General features: G+C 39.7%; 1 protein-coding gene across 6 annotated transcripts in view; it reads left to right on the forward strand.

The window, feature by feature from the left end:
• The first annotated feature begins 2,283 nt into the window (after positions 1 to 2,283).
• Positions 2,284 to 17,308, forward strand: part of TGH (SWAP (Suppressor-of-White-APricot)/surp domain-containing protein) — a 302,427-nt gene continuing 287,402 nt past the window's right edge. For 3 of the 6 annotated variants that reach the window (XM_089445357.1, XM_089445358.1, XM_089445356.1), the window contains exons 1-2: positions 2,284 to 2,501; positions 3,334 to 3,553. In XM_089445357.1, coding sequence (XP_089301483.1) covers positions 3,416 to 3,553 — 138 coding nt within the window. In that variant the 5' untranslated portion in view covers positions 2,284 to 2,501; positions 3,334 to 3,415. The other 3 variants (XM_089445360.1, XM_089445359.1, XM_089445361.1) reach the window with 3 other exon arrangements.

Here is a 17,308-nt window from a genome sequence, read left to right on the forward strand (position 1 = left end):
GCTATTGGGGTTAGTGATGTAATGGTATGGATGTGTCTTGGAACTTTCGCTTATTTCAGAAGCCTGTTAATAGGCCAACACGTTTTCGCACATGTATTGTATTAGTTTATAAGACTATTCTTTGGATGCTTGTAATGCATGTTGATTTAACTTGTATTAAGACAATTGAACTATTTCCGTTGTTTTAGTACATATGCTGTTGGAAATGTGTTGTATCAGTTGTTAACGCTGTCTCTCCTGTGTGGACTATTATGTCAGACACTCGATAGATTCATTATCATAAATTTATTATAACGACCATTGCACTTGTGTGGACTATTCTGCTGGGTGTTGTATGTGCTATCAGTTCACTTTGTGTTTCTGGCTGCCGCATCCGTGTGGACTACTTCGCCGGAAGCTGCGCATGTCCTATTGTGTTGTGTGTCTCTAATAGAGTTGGGACTATTCCCTTTCGACTTGAGACACACTCTCACCTTCTCTCTCTGCAATGAAAGAACTTAGACACAAGTTACATTAAGCACTCACTAGGCACACGAACCTCGCTGTTTGAAGATTAAGTAAACCACTATCATGTGCTGACAAGCAAGAGCTAAGGCATATCTTTAAGTTAATGGCAACCGGGCCATCATACCAGATGGGACTCCTACACCAAACAATGTGAGGCCTAGTTGGGACTTCATATTGGGGAGATCCTCTGAATGTTGGCGGGTCCAGCACCATCAACAACTGCGAATGAATTCGTGAGTTAACTTGTTGATTTGAGTTTGATAATGCTCAAGCTCAATAGGATGCCCCCCTGAAGAGTTTGTGAGGCTGTATTATTTCTATTTCATTTCTTTTACTAAGCATTAGTTTAATTCTGCTTTGATTTTTGAATTGATTTTATTGCTTCAATTCACTCCATTAAGCATTAGTCTCTTACTTGGCTTATATCTCTATTACGCAGTAGGTTGAATGCTCATTTAAAAGACAAAAACATTAAAAGCATTTCCTTTCTCAGTTGTTTGCTTGAATTGATAGCTTAGTCTCAAATTTAATGTTACTTTGGATTGGTTCTAGTTGAAATAACGCCCACTAGTAATCTTAGTAAGACTTGAAGTTCCTTTCCAAGTTGAGTTTAGTTTTAGATTTCAAAGTGATGATCAACATAGATTCCCATTCCATCCATTAGCATAATATTTCGATTTTGTTTATTAGTATAACATTTCAATTATGTCCATTAGTATACAGTTTCAATTCTGCTCATTAAACTAGTATTTCGAGTTCATTCATTAGAACAATATTTCAATTTGATTAAATAGCATAAGTTTGATCTTCCATTCTACTCTTTAGAATATAAATTCAATTTAGTTCTTAGCATAATTATTTTGATTCTTCACTTAACATAGTTGTTTTCAAAAGTCTTCAAGAAATAACTTGTGCGTTCATTTAACGAAAATGAATTTTGAGTAGTTGCATTTTACATTTTGCTTTAGATTTGTAACACTTAATCAAAAGTAATCCTCTTAGCACATATAATGCACATACACGTAATAAGAATACAATCCATGAGTTTGACAATTTAATGATGTAATTTAACTATCAATTAAATTACCCAACATATACCACAATGATATAGATTATAAATTATCATTAAGCCTCCTTAATAATGTAATTTTTTATTCATGAGTTTGACAATTTAATGATGTAATTTAGCTATCAATTAAATTACCCAACATATACCACAATGATATATATTATAAATTATCACTGAGCCTCCTTAATAATGTAATTTTTTATTTTCTTTAATAAAAGACAGTGAATCGTTAATCAAATAATATATAATTTTTTTAGAAAATAATAATAATATAATTTTAAAGTCATAATCAAATTAGACACTAAGTTGATATATGAAAATTGTAGTTTAATTGTTCTAAGTTTTACAAACATGTTTTTTTTGTTGAATTTACCTAAAATCCACAAAAATTTAATGAAATCACAATATTAAATTGTAAACTCTACATAGTTTAAATACTTATTTTTTTAAGAAATTGAATTATTTTATATATTTAAAAACAAATTTTAAATAAAAAAAAAATAATAATCTTAATGAAAATTATTTCACCAAATTCCAATCAAAAACTTAAAATAAAACCATAAAATAATCGGATAACGCCTGACCTATGAAATAAACTCTAAATGTAAATTCCTTCCCTTATTTGTGATCTCAATTAAAATACTGAATTAATGAATGACATTTACAAAGGCACCCGATTCTTTTATTGGGCCATTGCTATAACGTAGAAAACAGCGAAAAAAAGAGACATAAGTGCATCACATACCGTGGGTGAAGTTAAAATATAAACTCCAAACAAACAAATAATCGATAGATGGGATGGATCTCTGGATCTCGGTCTTGAAGGGTATACGCGCGTTTATGTTTTGTCGGCAATTGAGTTGGTTTCAATTTCATCCCCCACGAGCCGGGCCAAGATGCGGGAGTACAACTTTTGAAAATTGAAGTATGGTGTGGCAGAGCCCTCGGCTCCTAGTGTCAACAATCTCCGTTTTGTGTGCTTGTAGTTAAGTTAATATAATTTTATAGGCAATCGTCCTTTTTCTTCCATGGAAAAACACTGGTTCCTGTCAGCAACATGCATTGACATTCTTGTACGATTTCCAACTGTACAGTGTTGAGAATTAGATTTACTGTATTCGTACGAGTATATTAACAAGTCGAATTGTTAAAATCGTAACAGGAGCTGTTTTGTTTGAGGGTTGCATTTATAGGTATCATCAGTAGGGTTTAAATTTAAATTGACCAGATAAATGCTGTGAGTGTATTATGAATAGAAATTGAACTCGATGCTGCCTCAGGATTATAACGGTGACATGAATTATAAATTTTGAATACTGGCTTATTCTCTCAATTAGTAGTCTTTCTTGTTAGCCCCTTTCCTGTAGTCTGCCTCAGGATTGCAATGGTGATGTGAATTATAAATATTGAATACTAGTTTATTCTCCCAATTAGTAGTCTTTCTTATTAGTCCATTTGTTGTCCTGCTCCCCTTGCTGCATTATGATTATCTATCTCTCCATGCAATGCAAGATTCAAGGTGTTACAGGCGGTTTTAAGCTAGCCTTCTATTGGCAAGCATTGTTTCCGTTAGTGCTAATGTGTGGTGCCCTTTTCCCCGTATTTATATTCATGTTCTAAATTTTATGTCATATGTGCTGTCCTGTGCTGGTGGTGTCCGTGACAGAGGGATTGGGTAATGTACACACGATTATCGGGTGATTACTAGCATAATTTTCTTCTTGCACTGGTCTATATTTCTTCTTGCACTGGTGCAGCTCCAGCAGTACTCAACTCCTCCCAACATTTCGTCAACGTGTTATCTTCTGCTTGACGGTGTAGTTTCCTATTGCAAACATAATGGTTGACGAGGGAAATGAAGATTATCTTTATTATGGCACACCGATTGAGAGAGAGGAAGAAATGTCAGCAGGTTACAAGAGGAAGATGGCATTGGATGCAGGACAAATGCGCAGGCTTCCACCATGGAAACAAGAGGTATTTCTTTTTTCCTTTCCTTTTGTTTTGCGAAAGGATGTAAGATGAACACTGTTAATAACCTGATGACGCCTTATATGTTGCACCTTTTGTGTGTCTGTTAGATACTGTACTCCCCATCTCTTATTTCAGGGGATATACTATTTCACATTATTTTTTTGAAATTTGCAGTTTGACTTTCTAATATGGAAGGTGTATCAGTATGAAAAATTTGACATGCTATGGATCTCAACTAGCTATAATTCCTCAATAGATGTACTTAGCACGATTTGTCAAGATTTTGATGGTCATATAGGGGCAGAGGCATTCACTTTCCTTCTTAGGCAAGTGCAGTTTTCTCATTTGCGGCCTCTCTTTGTTCGATATCCCTAGGTACTACTTTGGCAGCTGTTAGATATTATATCCATGTTTTGGTACCATATGCTTCCTTTGATGTTTAAAACTTACAAGTGTTACATGAATAAATGTTGAAAATCTGCCCAATGTGAAATTTGTACCTCACTTCAATGAGGTACAACTTTCAGCCTTAGGGCTGCAGTGAAATATTCAGCATTACAATTGCAAATATAGTAAATCTGTCCACTACTATTTAGCCAAGTTCAAGTAGATAAACACTGCAAAATATGTCAAAACACTCTATCAATACAACAATCCTCAGGGCATGTTCTAGTCAAGTATGTAGGTTTGAAAATTATATTTTTAATAGTGGAAACATAGTAACGCATTTCAGATCTGAAGTTACATCTAAGGCATGCCAAATCACTCGACATTTCAGCCTTGCCTCAGTAATTGGCACACTAAAACAACTATGAAATTTGCAGAATAATTAATAAAATCAGGTCTGAAAGTCAGATATGCAATAAAAAATTTATGACAACAATGCTACAACTCCCTATTATTACAATAAAAAAGATAAAGTACAGTACCTCAACTCATCCCAAGCTGGTAAAACAAGTCCTTTAAACTCATCCCAAGCAATGGCTCTTTTAAAGCTTCCCATGTAGAAAATCCACGAAATTTTGAACTGCTAATATGAGCAATCTGAAATATAATTTCTTTTCATATAAACACAGAATTTCTCTACTAAACTTTGCAGCGGAATAGGAACAGAAATAAACACAATCACACAATACAAACACAATATTTTTTCTAGGGAACCCAACTGGGAAAACCCTCTGCTTGATTATTGATAGAAACTGAGCATTAGATCTCTTACAAATACAACTTATTTCAATCTGAAAACAAACTTGTTTTCCTGCCTTGAACCAGGCTTGAAACCCTTGCAAGATTGTTGATCCCTATCTGCTCTCTATCAAACTCACACAAGCCTCAACACACAAGCACCAACCTGTGCTCTCTACTGCCTTGTCTCACCAACTCGTGCTCACAAGACAATGATCAAATTGTGCCTTCGTTCCTCCTTATAAGCACTTCGATTAGGCTATTACTGGCAAGTTCTATTTGAGGAAAGTCGAACTGTTGATTGACTAGTTAACAAAAGCTCACTGGTTGTGTTAACTCGTCCTTCCTATAATTTAGGAGCCTGACTCAATCAACTCGTCCTTTACCCAAAATAACTTGCACTAGAAGATAATAAACTCGACCTTCCACTAATTAGCACTAGTCAACTGCTTCTTGCACTCCTAACTTTTAGGAATTCACCCTAAATTTTAGGAACTCGTCCTATTTTTTAGGAATTAGCTCCTAACTCATAGGAACTCGTGCATGCTCAAGGAGAAACTCGTTGTGGTTCCTTTGATTAAGGCACAAATCAAGGAACCCTTTCTCGCTATTATTTTCAACACTCCCTCTTAGCGAGGAAGGTGTTCCTGGAAGAACCTTGTCCACCTGGATCTGTCTCCAACACTACCATGTGCTCCCCTATTGCAACCGATTCTTTTGAACTAGAAGGCTTCTGTTATGAATAAAATATATATAAAAATAATACAAGTAATATAAATAGTAATAGTTATAAATAATGATTAATTAACTAGTAATTAGTATTGAAGAGGCATGTCTCTAAGGACATGACCGTTCATGAAGAGGTACCTGCCTAGGTATATAAGCAGGCCCTCGCCCTCATTTGTAATCATCTCATATCAATTCTTTTATACATTATTCAATACATATGTTTCTTATCCTCAATGGATGTATTTGTATACCAGGTGTTCTGAAGATTATTGCAGAGTACAAACTTTGTTCGTAACATTCTTATCAAAGCATTTACGAACTTTGTTTATAACAACTTCCCTGCTTTCTTCTGTGGAACGTGCTTTGAAGACTTGTTCTTTCCCACCATCTTCTGCGAGTCCACCACTTTAGTCATAAGTGCCATGTACCCTGTGTACCTCTATGTCTGCTTCTTGATGTTGGGAGACTCAAACTGTGATACTAGCTGAGGCTTCATCTTGAGAGCTCTATCCTGATGTCGCTCAACTATCACTTCTCTACTTTGAGCTTTCCCTGCCTTGCTGCTCAAGGCTACTCCCTTTGAAAGCCTGCATATCCAACTCCACAATCTGCCACTATTAGTGAACGCAACTCCTTTAGGTCACTGAGCTTTGGCTCACCGATCTGCCCACTAGCAGGCCTCTAGCTCCACTAAGAAGTCTTGCTAATTGGGTCTTCTGGATCTGCCCTCTTATCAGTGGTTTGGCCATCTGCAACCCACTGAACTAGGGCTCCACAACTCTGCCTCCTAACAACTCATTAGTTCTTCAATGATCATTGTACATGATGACTTCAAGGACTGCCCACTTGTCAAGATTTTGGTTGCTCCAGAAAGCTGCACCTAGGGCACACAAATCTGCGCTGTCACCATGACACATCAACCTTATTGGCACTCTCTTAAGGGCCTCCAAAACTGCCCACACACGATCAACTCTTTCACTGATCTAGGGCTTGCAAATCAACCACGAACACTCCATACACTTACTATTGTTAGGCTGCTTCAGATAGTTCCTTTCTTTTGATTGAATGCACTTGTGATGTCATAAAAGCGGTTGCCCAATAAAATTTTTAGGACAAACTTCTTCCAACTGCATTCTCCGTGTGATGGTCTACATTCTGTTCACTGCTCTCATACCATGTAGAAAATCCACGAAATTCTGCAACTGCTAATATGAACAATCTGAAATATAATTTCTTTTCGTATAAACACAAAATTTCTCTACTAAACTTTGCAGCGGAATAGGAACAGAAATAAACTCAATCACACAATACAAATACAAAATTTTTCTAGGGAACCCAATTGGGAAAACCATCTGCCTGATTATTGATAGCTGGTAAAACAAGTCCTTTAAACTCATCCCAAGCAATGGCTCTTTTAAAGCTTCACATGTAGAAAATCCACGAAATTTTGCAACTGCTAATATGAGCAATCTGAAATATAATTTCTTTTCATATAAACACATAATTTCTCTACTAAACTTTGCAGTGGAATAGGAACATAAACAAATACAATCACACAATACAAACACAATATTTTTTCTAGTGAACCCAACTGGGAAAACTCTCTGCTTGATTATTTATAGAAACTGAGCATTATATCTCTTACAAATACAACTTATTTCAATCTGAAAAGAAACTTGTTTTCCTACCTTGAACCAAGCTTGAAACCCTTGCAAGATTGATGATCCCTATTTGCTCTCTATCAAACTCATACAAGCCTCAACACACAAGCACCAACCTGTGCTCTCTACTGCCTTGTCTCACCAACTTGTGCTCATAACACAATGATCAAATTGTGCCTTCGTTCCCCCTTATAAGCACTTCAATTAGGCTATTATTGGCAAGTTCAATTTGAGGAAAGTTGAATTGTTGATTTACTAGTTAACAAAAGGTCACCGGTTGTGTTAACTCGTCCTCCCTATAATTTAGGAGCTTGACTCAATCAACTCGTCCTTTACCCAAAATAACTCGCACTAGAAGATAATAAACTCGACCATCCACTAATTAGCACTAGGCCACTGCTCCTTGCACTCCTAACTTTTAGGAATTCTCCCTAAATTTTAGGAACTTGTCCTATTTTTTTCGAAATTAGCTCCTAAATCATAGGAACTCGTGCATGCTCAAGGAGAAACTCGTTGTGGTTCCTTTAATTAAGGTACAAATCAAGGGACCCTTTCTCGCTATTATTTTCAACATCCTAACCCCTAGCCAGGACATCCACAATTGTTGCAAATTATGATCAACAAAAATATGGCCTAGCAAGGCATCCCACCAACCTACAAAAGCCTCTCCAAGGAGCTAAACAACAAGTTAGTATCACATCAATTGTCCACCCCCAAGCACCTGCATCGCACAATTCGTACAGTCTTATCTTGCATCTCACAAGCCAAGGAACCCTAGCATGTGCATCCCACCAAGCTACAAATGCCTCTCCAAGGAGCTAAACAACAAGTTAGTATCACATCAATTGTCCAACCCCAAGCATCTGCGTCGCACAATTCTCACATAGTCTTATCTTGCATCTCACAAGCCAAGGAATCCTAGCATGTGCATCCCATGAGCACTATCCTTGTTAGAGTAAATACATGATTTTCCAAGGTCCTTTATGTAGCTAGCATCACAACAATTAACCATTTCTAAGACATGCTTTCTAAGAGTGATTCATTACAAAGGCACGCTCCTCCCTTCATATACATAATAGGTGAGGGAAGCCAAAAATAAAACATGGTCTAAATCCATAAGCAACCTTAGGCTAAGTCAACAAACGAAGTTCCTAAATGAGTGCTCCTTAAAGCAAGGTGTCCACATGTCACACTAGGGTTTGTCCAACCCCAACATGATGCACTTTGCAAGCCAGGCATTCACATGTGAAGCGCTCCTCTAAGAAGGTGTGTTGTTCAATCAATCAACCTCCAAGTCCCTGACACCCTCCTTCAATGTGGTTACTCCACACGTTCCAAGTGCCCATCCTTCTCAATAAGTGCACCCTTGTAGAAGATGCCAAATATGCCACATGTGTCAACTGCCACATCAAGTAGTGCACCTCCTTGGCACCGATCTCAAGGTAACTACCTCTTCCAAGTGGTAGTGCAACGAATGGTCCAAGCATCCCACCAGATATCTCTTTGGACATTTACTATACAAAGCTTCCTTCATTTCACCTTAGAGTTAGAAGAGATGGGTTGACTCCATGACAATCCTACCTCCTTACCTTGGTTTCTCCTTGTTCTTGGATCATCTCCTAGACATCTACACCTTGATGCAGTTTTTTGAGCTTGGGATCAAGGGTTGTTCATGCAGCAACTTAGATCTCACATTCTATTCTACCTTACTTTCTGCATCTTGCCTATTATAGGAGACATTTTGGTACCCCTGCTTTGTAATGACATCGTTGTACTTAGTAGCCCTTTGACCTACTTTTGTGGTCATTAGCTGGATATTAATAAAATTATCTGCAAATGTAAGGAAAAAAATAAAACAAGGGGTTAGGAGACCACACGCCTTTCAAATCCTATGAAGTGCTTTCCTAGTTAAGTGAGAACACTTTTTGAGCAACCAAAAACTAATGCTTTGTCTTGACAAGAAAAGTGCTTTCTTCAACACTAGTCTTCTCTCATTGCACCTCAATTATACTGGCAACCTGCAAATCCAAGTTTGTTGTAGTTTTGGAATCACTGTTCCCAATAAAGGTTTTGGAACTATCTCTTAAACATCACTCTCCTCCATTATGGCATCTTACTATAATATCCCTCTTAAAGAGATTACCCTTGGGATGAAATTATGGGTTAGGATTTCAATAAACATGACATAATTGTATTTTATAATAGTGTTGCAATACTTCTTCAAAGTATAAAACAATGATGATCTTTTATTGAATGCACATGTAGTATAAACAAGAACTCAATCAACAGTTGACTCCACTAGCCAACACTATAAAGTAGAGCCAATTCAACAAGCAAATAACAACTTCCAAAATCCATAGTTTCCCAATAGGGATATCAACACCAATTTAGTTTCTAGGCTTACAAAACTATAACTATCCCCTTGCTGCCACAACATCACACTAGTAGGCCTCGCTGCTACCTTGCGCTATTATTCAACCCCTGCTACCTCAATCCCTAGTGAACCAACACCCTAATTTCACCCTTAGATCCTCGCTTTCAGCCAACCACAACCTTAAACCTCTGAGTGTGGCCCCTTAGGCCACTTGCTGCCCTGAATTTAACCCTATGTCAGTTTGTTGTAGGTTAAAAACGACTGTTACCATTTTGCTACCAGAGACAACCAACCCACTGTTCTTTTCCAACCCTCGTTGCCTTAGAAGAATTAGGTTCCAACCTTTGCTTGCCTCATAAAGATGGCTCCTTGTTAAATTTCCAGCCAAATTTGTTTTCTCATGGAAATTTAATTTATCCCCAATTATTATTTATTTACCCAAATAATAATTGAATCACAAAAAAAATAAAATTACTGGTATCTTTAACTTCTAGAATTAAAAATATGCCGTAGAAATAAACCAAAGAGATCAATCACACATTGTAAAATTAATTAACCCACAAACAATTCTCCGTCATTTCATTATCTGGAAAGTCTAGGTTTTTTGACCCACAAAGATATAAGGAAAAATACAATCAGGAACCTGCAACTTGGCTCCCTTAGAATGAATTCGGCCCAAGTAAATCGACCTCAAGGAATTCCGTCTCTAGATGAAACCGCTTAGAAGAAATCAACCTCCAGCAATCAGGTTTGTGACCTCCAACAACTTGTTCTGTGCCCTCCAACAACTCGATCTGCACCTTGCCACTAATGCGCATTGGAAAAACCCCAACACTCCGAAAAATCAGCCTCCTCCAGACAAGCACGATCTCCTTCCAGAAACTCAACACTGCAATCTCCTCCAACTTGCCCCTCCTGGATTCACTCAAACCCACTCACACTTCTTCCTTCTTTGCACACTGGTCACTAAGCCACTTGCACTACAGAGAAAATTGCTTTCTTTGAGTGATGACTTAGTCACACACTTGTGCTTCTTATTGTGTCTTCACCTCCATTGCTAGCCTCTATTTATAATCTTCATTGAGTCCAAATCTCTAACCCCAATCTCATTTCTAGAAACATGTTGAATCTTCCTTCTAGAAACATTTCGAAGACCCCTTCTAGAAGCATCTTGAAGATCAATGGTTGAGATTATTTCTATGTCACTTAAATAATTAAATTATTTATCATTAGAAAATAACTCAATAATCCACAGTAATTAATTGAATTTAATTATTGTACTTTTCCTAAGTTAAACTTAGGAAAGAAGACATAAATCACTAGAAGAGGCAAATAATGTCTTCCACATTCTAAGACACCATACAATTGTAGAAGACCTTCCGATGCTACTCACATCAGGGGTTGTGGGAGTACCTCCCAAGCTACACAACTCAACACTCCCTCTTAGTGAGGGAGGTACTTCCACCACTCGAAAATATCTTATCATCATCTTCGACGACACTAGCCCAATCTTTGGTTACCACTACAACATACCTTATAGAATGATCCACGCTCTTCTTAGTAGTGTCTCTCCCACCAAAAGCTTCCCGCTTCATCTTTCTTTCCTGATAGGCCTTCATGCCATCCCACAGTTCCTTCGTGCCAACTGTAGAAGTCACTTTTGCACCTCACTAACCATGTGCTCTTCTTAGGTTGCAGATTCTCCCTCTGACCCTGCATACTCCTGCTCAAGCTCGACTCCCTCTGAGTCTCAGGAACCTGCTTCTGCTCATGATCTATAGGCTTTCCTGTTAGCCGATATAGACCATGCTCCCTAACTCTGATGACAACTCCAACATAGTTAGAGCCTCTGGGTTTGAGTCTCGCTTTCCCATCCTAGAAAATCACCTCAAACCCCTTCGCCTTGATCACTGAGAGAGGCAACACGCTGTATTTGAGCTGCAATACCCATAGTACATCTTAAACTCTCAACAACTGACCTAACTCCATCTTGAATGGCACAACACTTGATCCTTTGATTGTTTTCTAACTCTTGTTGCCAACAACCATGTGCAACTTTGAGTCCCATTTAGTTAGAGTCTCGAACACTTTACTGGAACCTGTCATATGCTTCGAAGCTCCATTGTCCATGTACCATGCAGTCTCATTGATGGTACGCTAGAGAAATGAGAAACTAGAGCAAAATCTTTGTCCTCCAACCTTCTCGTGAGGTCATCTAGCTCAGAGGATATAGCAACACTAATTATCTCCTTCCCCTTCTTCTCATTGTCTCCCATCTTCTTCCACGGGCACTTGCTCGAATAATGAACGTATTCCCCACAGTTATAGCATTTCAGCTTGCTCAAGTCCTTTGTCTTGCCCTTCATCCTCCCTGCAAGAGCCACATTATCATCATAAGTTTTCTTCTTCTTATGAAGGTCCTAGTCTTGCATTTCCTTCTGGATGAAGTCATCCCACAACCTGTTCCAATCTGACAACTTCTCTCGAGCGATGATCTCTTTAATGAAGGGCTTCCATTCCTCAATAAACCCTTTCAAAGGAGTCCTCACTAGCTCAGAATCTGAAACAATTTCACCGATGGTAGCAGGCTCAACTCAAACCTGAGAAAGTCTTGTTAGATACGGAGCCACACCTTCACCATCCGTCATCTTGGTGCTCTTCAACTTATCTTTCAATACCAACAGTCGGTTCTCGTTCTTATTCTGGAACAGATCCTGAAGAGCTTTCCACATCTCATGGATAGTGTTCTTCCTAGATAGATGAGGTATCAAGTGATCTTTGACACCATCTAGGATGATCAGCTTCGCCTTCGTATCCAACTCCTCATACACTTACAACTCCTTAGGGTTAGTCGATTTCTTGATCTCCTTGTCGGCAAATTCCTAGATCTTGTTCACCATCAAAACCAACTTGATCCTTTCCTTCCAAGGACTATAGTTGGACAACCCATCCAACCTATCACATCGCAAATCAATTGACAACTTCGCCATTGGTATTAGTCCTTCAATAACAATGGAAACAACTCCCTCTTGAGTTGTATGCTGTGCACACTCTGATCCTCTCTCCCTTTAAAGTAGATCTGATATCATGTTGATTTTTCCATGACACTTAAGAATCAGGTTTATGTCTAAGATCAGGATCACAAACACACTCAAATGCCACAACACAAGCACTTTCCACAATGGAAAAGTACAACAGTGAATCAACTCAGCGCACAAGGCAATTTTTTTTAAAACCCAAAATTGATTATATTACAAATTTTAATACAACAAACATAGGGCTCTTGTACCAGGGATCATGGCTTTTACATACAACCCTGACACAAGGAAAACAAGCGCTTGGAGTCAGCAACCTATGACTACCAATTTGTCCCTGAACAAAGTACACTTGACCTACTTGCTGAAGGAATGTTCACACCAGTCCTTTCAATCCACGTACCTTGATCACCTCTGGCAGATCCTTTGCCACCTCTTCTGCTGATCACTGCAACTTCTGCAACTGCAGAATGCTTGCGTTTCCAGCAGTCTAATCTACCACTATCAATCTTCTAGCTACTTCTAGAATCACTGAACTTAGGCTGCCTTCACACAATGTCTTTTGCTGCTCCAAAAGGTCACTGTCATAAGCTCTTCAACATGTCTGCCCTTTAGCTTGTTGATTTTCCATGGCACTTGAGATTCTAGGCTTGGTCTTAGAATCTCTGACACAAACATACCCAAATTCTTCAACCATCCTACTTTGCACAACAGAATTTACACACATTAGTGAATCAACTAGCACACATGACAATTTTTAAAATTTTCAACCCTTCTTTATTATATTAATAAGCTATAATACAACAGTCTAGGGCTCTTGTACCAGGGATCATGGCCCTCATACAATCACATTGATACAAGAATATATAACTAGGGTTTTGTGTCAACAACTATGACAACCAATCTACCCTGAACAAGATACAACTGATCGTCTAGCTGATGTAGTGCACAATCACAACTCCTTGGTCGTACCCTGAACACTTTGTTGGTCCTTCTGCTCCCAATCTGCAGCTCCGCGTCTATCAATGCATCCTGCTCCTTTAGATCACTGAAGACGGCACTCCAATCTGCCCTCTAGCTGATCATTAGTCCATCAACGAATCAACACATAGGGTCTTCTTGCGAGTTGTTCACAACTTCTTGACTACCCACTGTTGCTCCTCAGCTCTTAGGGACTTCTTCCCTCTATTGCCTTCTTGTGCTGCTCCAATGAGGCAAACTTAGGGCATGGAGGGTTTCCCTCTATCACTGCAAGATGTCCTTCTCTTCAACGAACTTGGGCTAGACAAACTGCTCCACTTGGCTTCCTTCTTTCGTCCTTCAAAGATCAGTCCCCGAAGCTCCAAATCCCTGCCTCTCCTGGCAGACCTATAGTCCTTCACAGGTCTGCACTTAGGGTACAAGGAACACCTACTTGCTGCCCTCCAGAGTCCAAGCAACCACAAGATGCTCCAACAATCTGTCCAATCTGGACTCTTCAGTTCTGCCCTCATCTAGGGCTTCCAAACACTGCCAAATACTCTGCCCTCACACTAGTGGGTTGACCCTCAAACCACAGATCCAGGGCACACTTCAGATCTGCTATGCAAACCTTTGAACAACCATCTAAAGTCTTCCATTTCTGTCCTAACCTGGACCTTCAAACACCTAGCAGTACATCAACCTTGGAAGACATAAAGCATACCTTCTAGCAGGCTCCTTCTGCCCTCTTCTAGGTCACGGTCCTGTGCATGTATCTCTGAGATTTTGGCCTGGTTAGGGCACACAATCAGTCCCCAAATTCTAGTCCAAAATCTCACTTACAGCTGTGCTGATCCTCAACTAGGTGGTTCCTATCACTGTGCTGTCTATCAAGTGACTTTCTGCCCATTCCCTGCTTCACAGAACCTCTGTTCAGCACTTGTACTAGGGCTCGGCCCTACCTGAAGCAACACAGAGAATGCGGCCCTCTGATCATAGAGAACCAGCCCTCAAAAGATGCACTGAAACCCTCCTTTTCCACTTGGCGACCTCTGCCTAAACTCAGCCTTCAAGGAAGAAGGATAGACACCAATCTAACCTTCCTTCTCTTAAGAAACGCTTATATAGGCTGCGGCTCCTTGGATCAGACATCCTCTAGTTGGATGCAAAACTCTTGTGTTGGATCCGCCCTAAACTAGGACTCATAATAATCTGTCCTAAACCCTTTAGGTGTGCTCCTTTATCAGTAATAAGACACTTCTCACTGTACGTAGGAGTTGAATTTCTGCTTTTCCAAACCCTTGGAACAACCTTCCATCACCACGCATTCACCACTGTGAAGATCAAACACTTCTCACTCCAAAACTTCTTTTCTAGCAGGTCCAAAGTCCATGGGCCTAGGCTTACCTCCCGAGGTCGACGACTATCCGTTAGGGCATCTGATCAGCTTCAGATCTGCCCTATCATGGGCTGTACAGACCTCCCATACCTGGTAAAAACTCACTCTCTCAAGCTGCGCTGTTCCTTGAGGTGTGCGGCCTTGATCTGTCCACCCCACAAGCCTTGCAACCCTCTAAAAACACTGATTTAGAGGTCTCAGCCTCCTCCAACTGAACATAAACCTAGCGGTCTGATTCTCTTGGGTTTTTACTCATTTGTATGCCCAAACCCTCAGAGAAAAAAACTGCCAGAAGATCTCCTATTCAAACCCTAACCAGATCACGTGGAAGGCAATCAACTTGTCCTTACAACTGCTTTTGGCTTGGGATCTTAGGTCTGCGGCACCTCTGGCTGAACCTTCTCCTTGAGCGAATGCACTTGGATGGAGAACTTGGCCTTCCTTGTAGCTCTGTCTTGGCCTTGTAGCTGCGGCCTCTCTTTGGACTACATCTCAGCCTCCTTTAGTTCAAACGAGCTCCCTCTCATTTAATGCTTAGCCTTCTACTAAGGCCTCCTTAGATAGATCTCCTAAGCCTCTTTTGGAACCCTCTAGATCTTAGGGGTTTTATCCACTTAGACTTGGGATTTAATTTTTCTCTTTTAATTTTCTTTTCAGAATTTTAAACCCCATCTGGGTCTGAAACCCCTTCACTTGGGTTCTTTGCCTACAAAACCCTTTTTGTGATCAAACTCACACAAACCCATTTCGCTAGGCTTGTGGAGTACCTCCTAAGCTACATAATTCAACACAACTGTCCTTTTCTCTTCAAAGACACCAGCACATATGGTCTTTACTGCTGCCCTCTTATCTCAGATATGCTCCTTCAAATCACAGAACTAGGACACATGAACAATATGCCCGCTAACTCACTTCTTCTCCTCCAAAAAATCAGTTCTTAGGGACTTCAATTCTGCCCTCACACTGTCACTATGCTGCTCCAATGATGACCAGACTTAGGGTCTCCAAGAGTGCCCTCTTAACAGTGATAAGGCAGCTCCTTATTCACTGTAACAGGGCGCATACTCTGCCGTACCAAACTCCCTTATAGAAAAGACTTTAACCACTACAATACCCTAGCAAAGTCAACAACGAATAGCAATCCAACTTACCAAACAGGGAGCTTGGGACAGCTCCTTTGGTACCTTGGTTCCGGGCTCTTGTCACCTGAGAATTTCGCGCACCATACACAGACCTCTACAACTCCTACCTCAGAAAATCACAGACCTTGTTTCTTGTGGATACAACAACTTTTGGCCTCTGAAATCTCCCCGCTCCATATGGACAAAACTCAACCTATACTCGGCCTTCTTTCCCACTCATCACAAGGGACTCGACCTTGTTTACACAGCCTGAAATAACTTCGGCCTATCCACAAGATTACCACATAAAACAGCTTACAAAACCTTGCCCAGAAATGCTCCTAAACGACTCGGTCAGATGCTCTCCTACTCGGCCTAGGACATATCACAAGAAAGAAACAACTTGTCCTCTTCTCCAACTCATCTAGACTCCTTAGGTCTGCGGCTGCCTCAGATTGCTTGTAAGATTCCAACATAGAAAAAACCTCGATATTCTCAATAAATTTCTGAGTAGGCAATTAAAATTTTCAGTGGAAGTTTTCTTCAAACAGTTCGAGTATCCTCTGCTGTAGGTGACATTTTAATTTCACTATACTTCACTTTTAGCATTTGCACATGCATTAACAGTCACCAAATAAATTTGTATTTCCAATGACAACTTCAGAAATCCAAAGCAATTGACAAATGGGCATTTTCTCATTAAAACTTGAATTTACAGTGAATAGTTTAGGAGGATAGAACCTGAAGATGAAGACAAACAGTACTAATGAGTGCATATACAAATATCAGCTCATTGGAATAGCACTCCAGCCCTGGTCTGTGATATACACTGCCCAGAAATGCATGTACAGGTTCACCTTTAATATCAGCTCTTGTGGTTCCAAGCAGAACTGATCCCAGAGGTAGTACACTGCCCAGAATGTGTCTACAGCAATGATGAGTGCACAAGAGTGGCTTATCTCCTTCAATAAACTCTCCAGAACTCGTGGTCAGCAGGAAATCAGAGGCTTAAGCTTCAGCTGAGCATTATACTCATTCTTACATCCCATTAGAGAATAAAATGCCTTGACTGTAGCTACTTTGAATCCCCCACAAAGCTACGCACAACCCAGTCAATAATACACAGTCCAGAACTTAGATACTCGGCCTGGTTATGGCATTAGATTGGCCCCACAGTCCATACGTCCAGCTATGCTACCAATATGCAGTCCAAACAACAAGGAAACTTGTCTAGCGCTGAAATGAGGTAATGGATCTGACCCATACTCAAGCTACCTTTCAAAAGAGTGAATCG

The sequence above is a fragment of the Pinus tabuliformis genome, chromosome 9, assembly GCF_031772625.1.
Source record: "Pinus tabuliformis cultivar Carrire ecotype Pingquan chromosome 9, CPIR1, whole genome shotgun sequence".
NCBI classification, from domain to species: Eukaryota; Viridiplantae; Streptophyta; class Pinopsida; order Pinales; family Pinaceae; genus Pinus; species Pinus tabuliformis.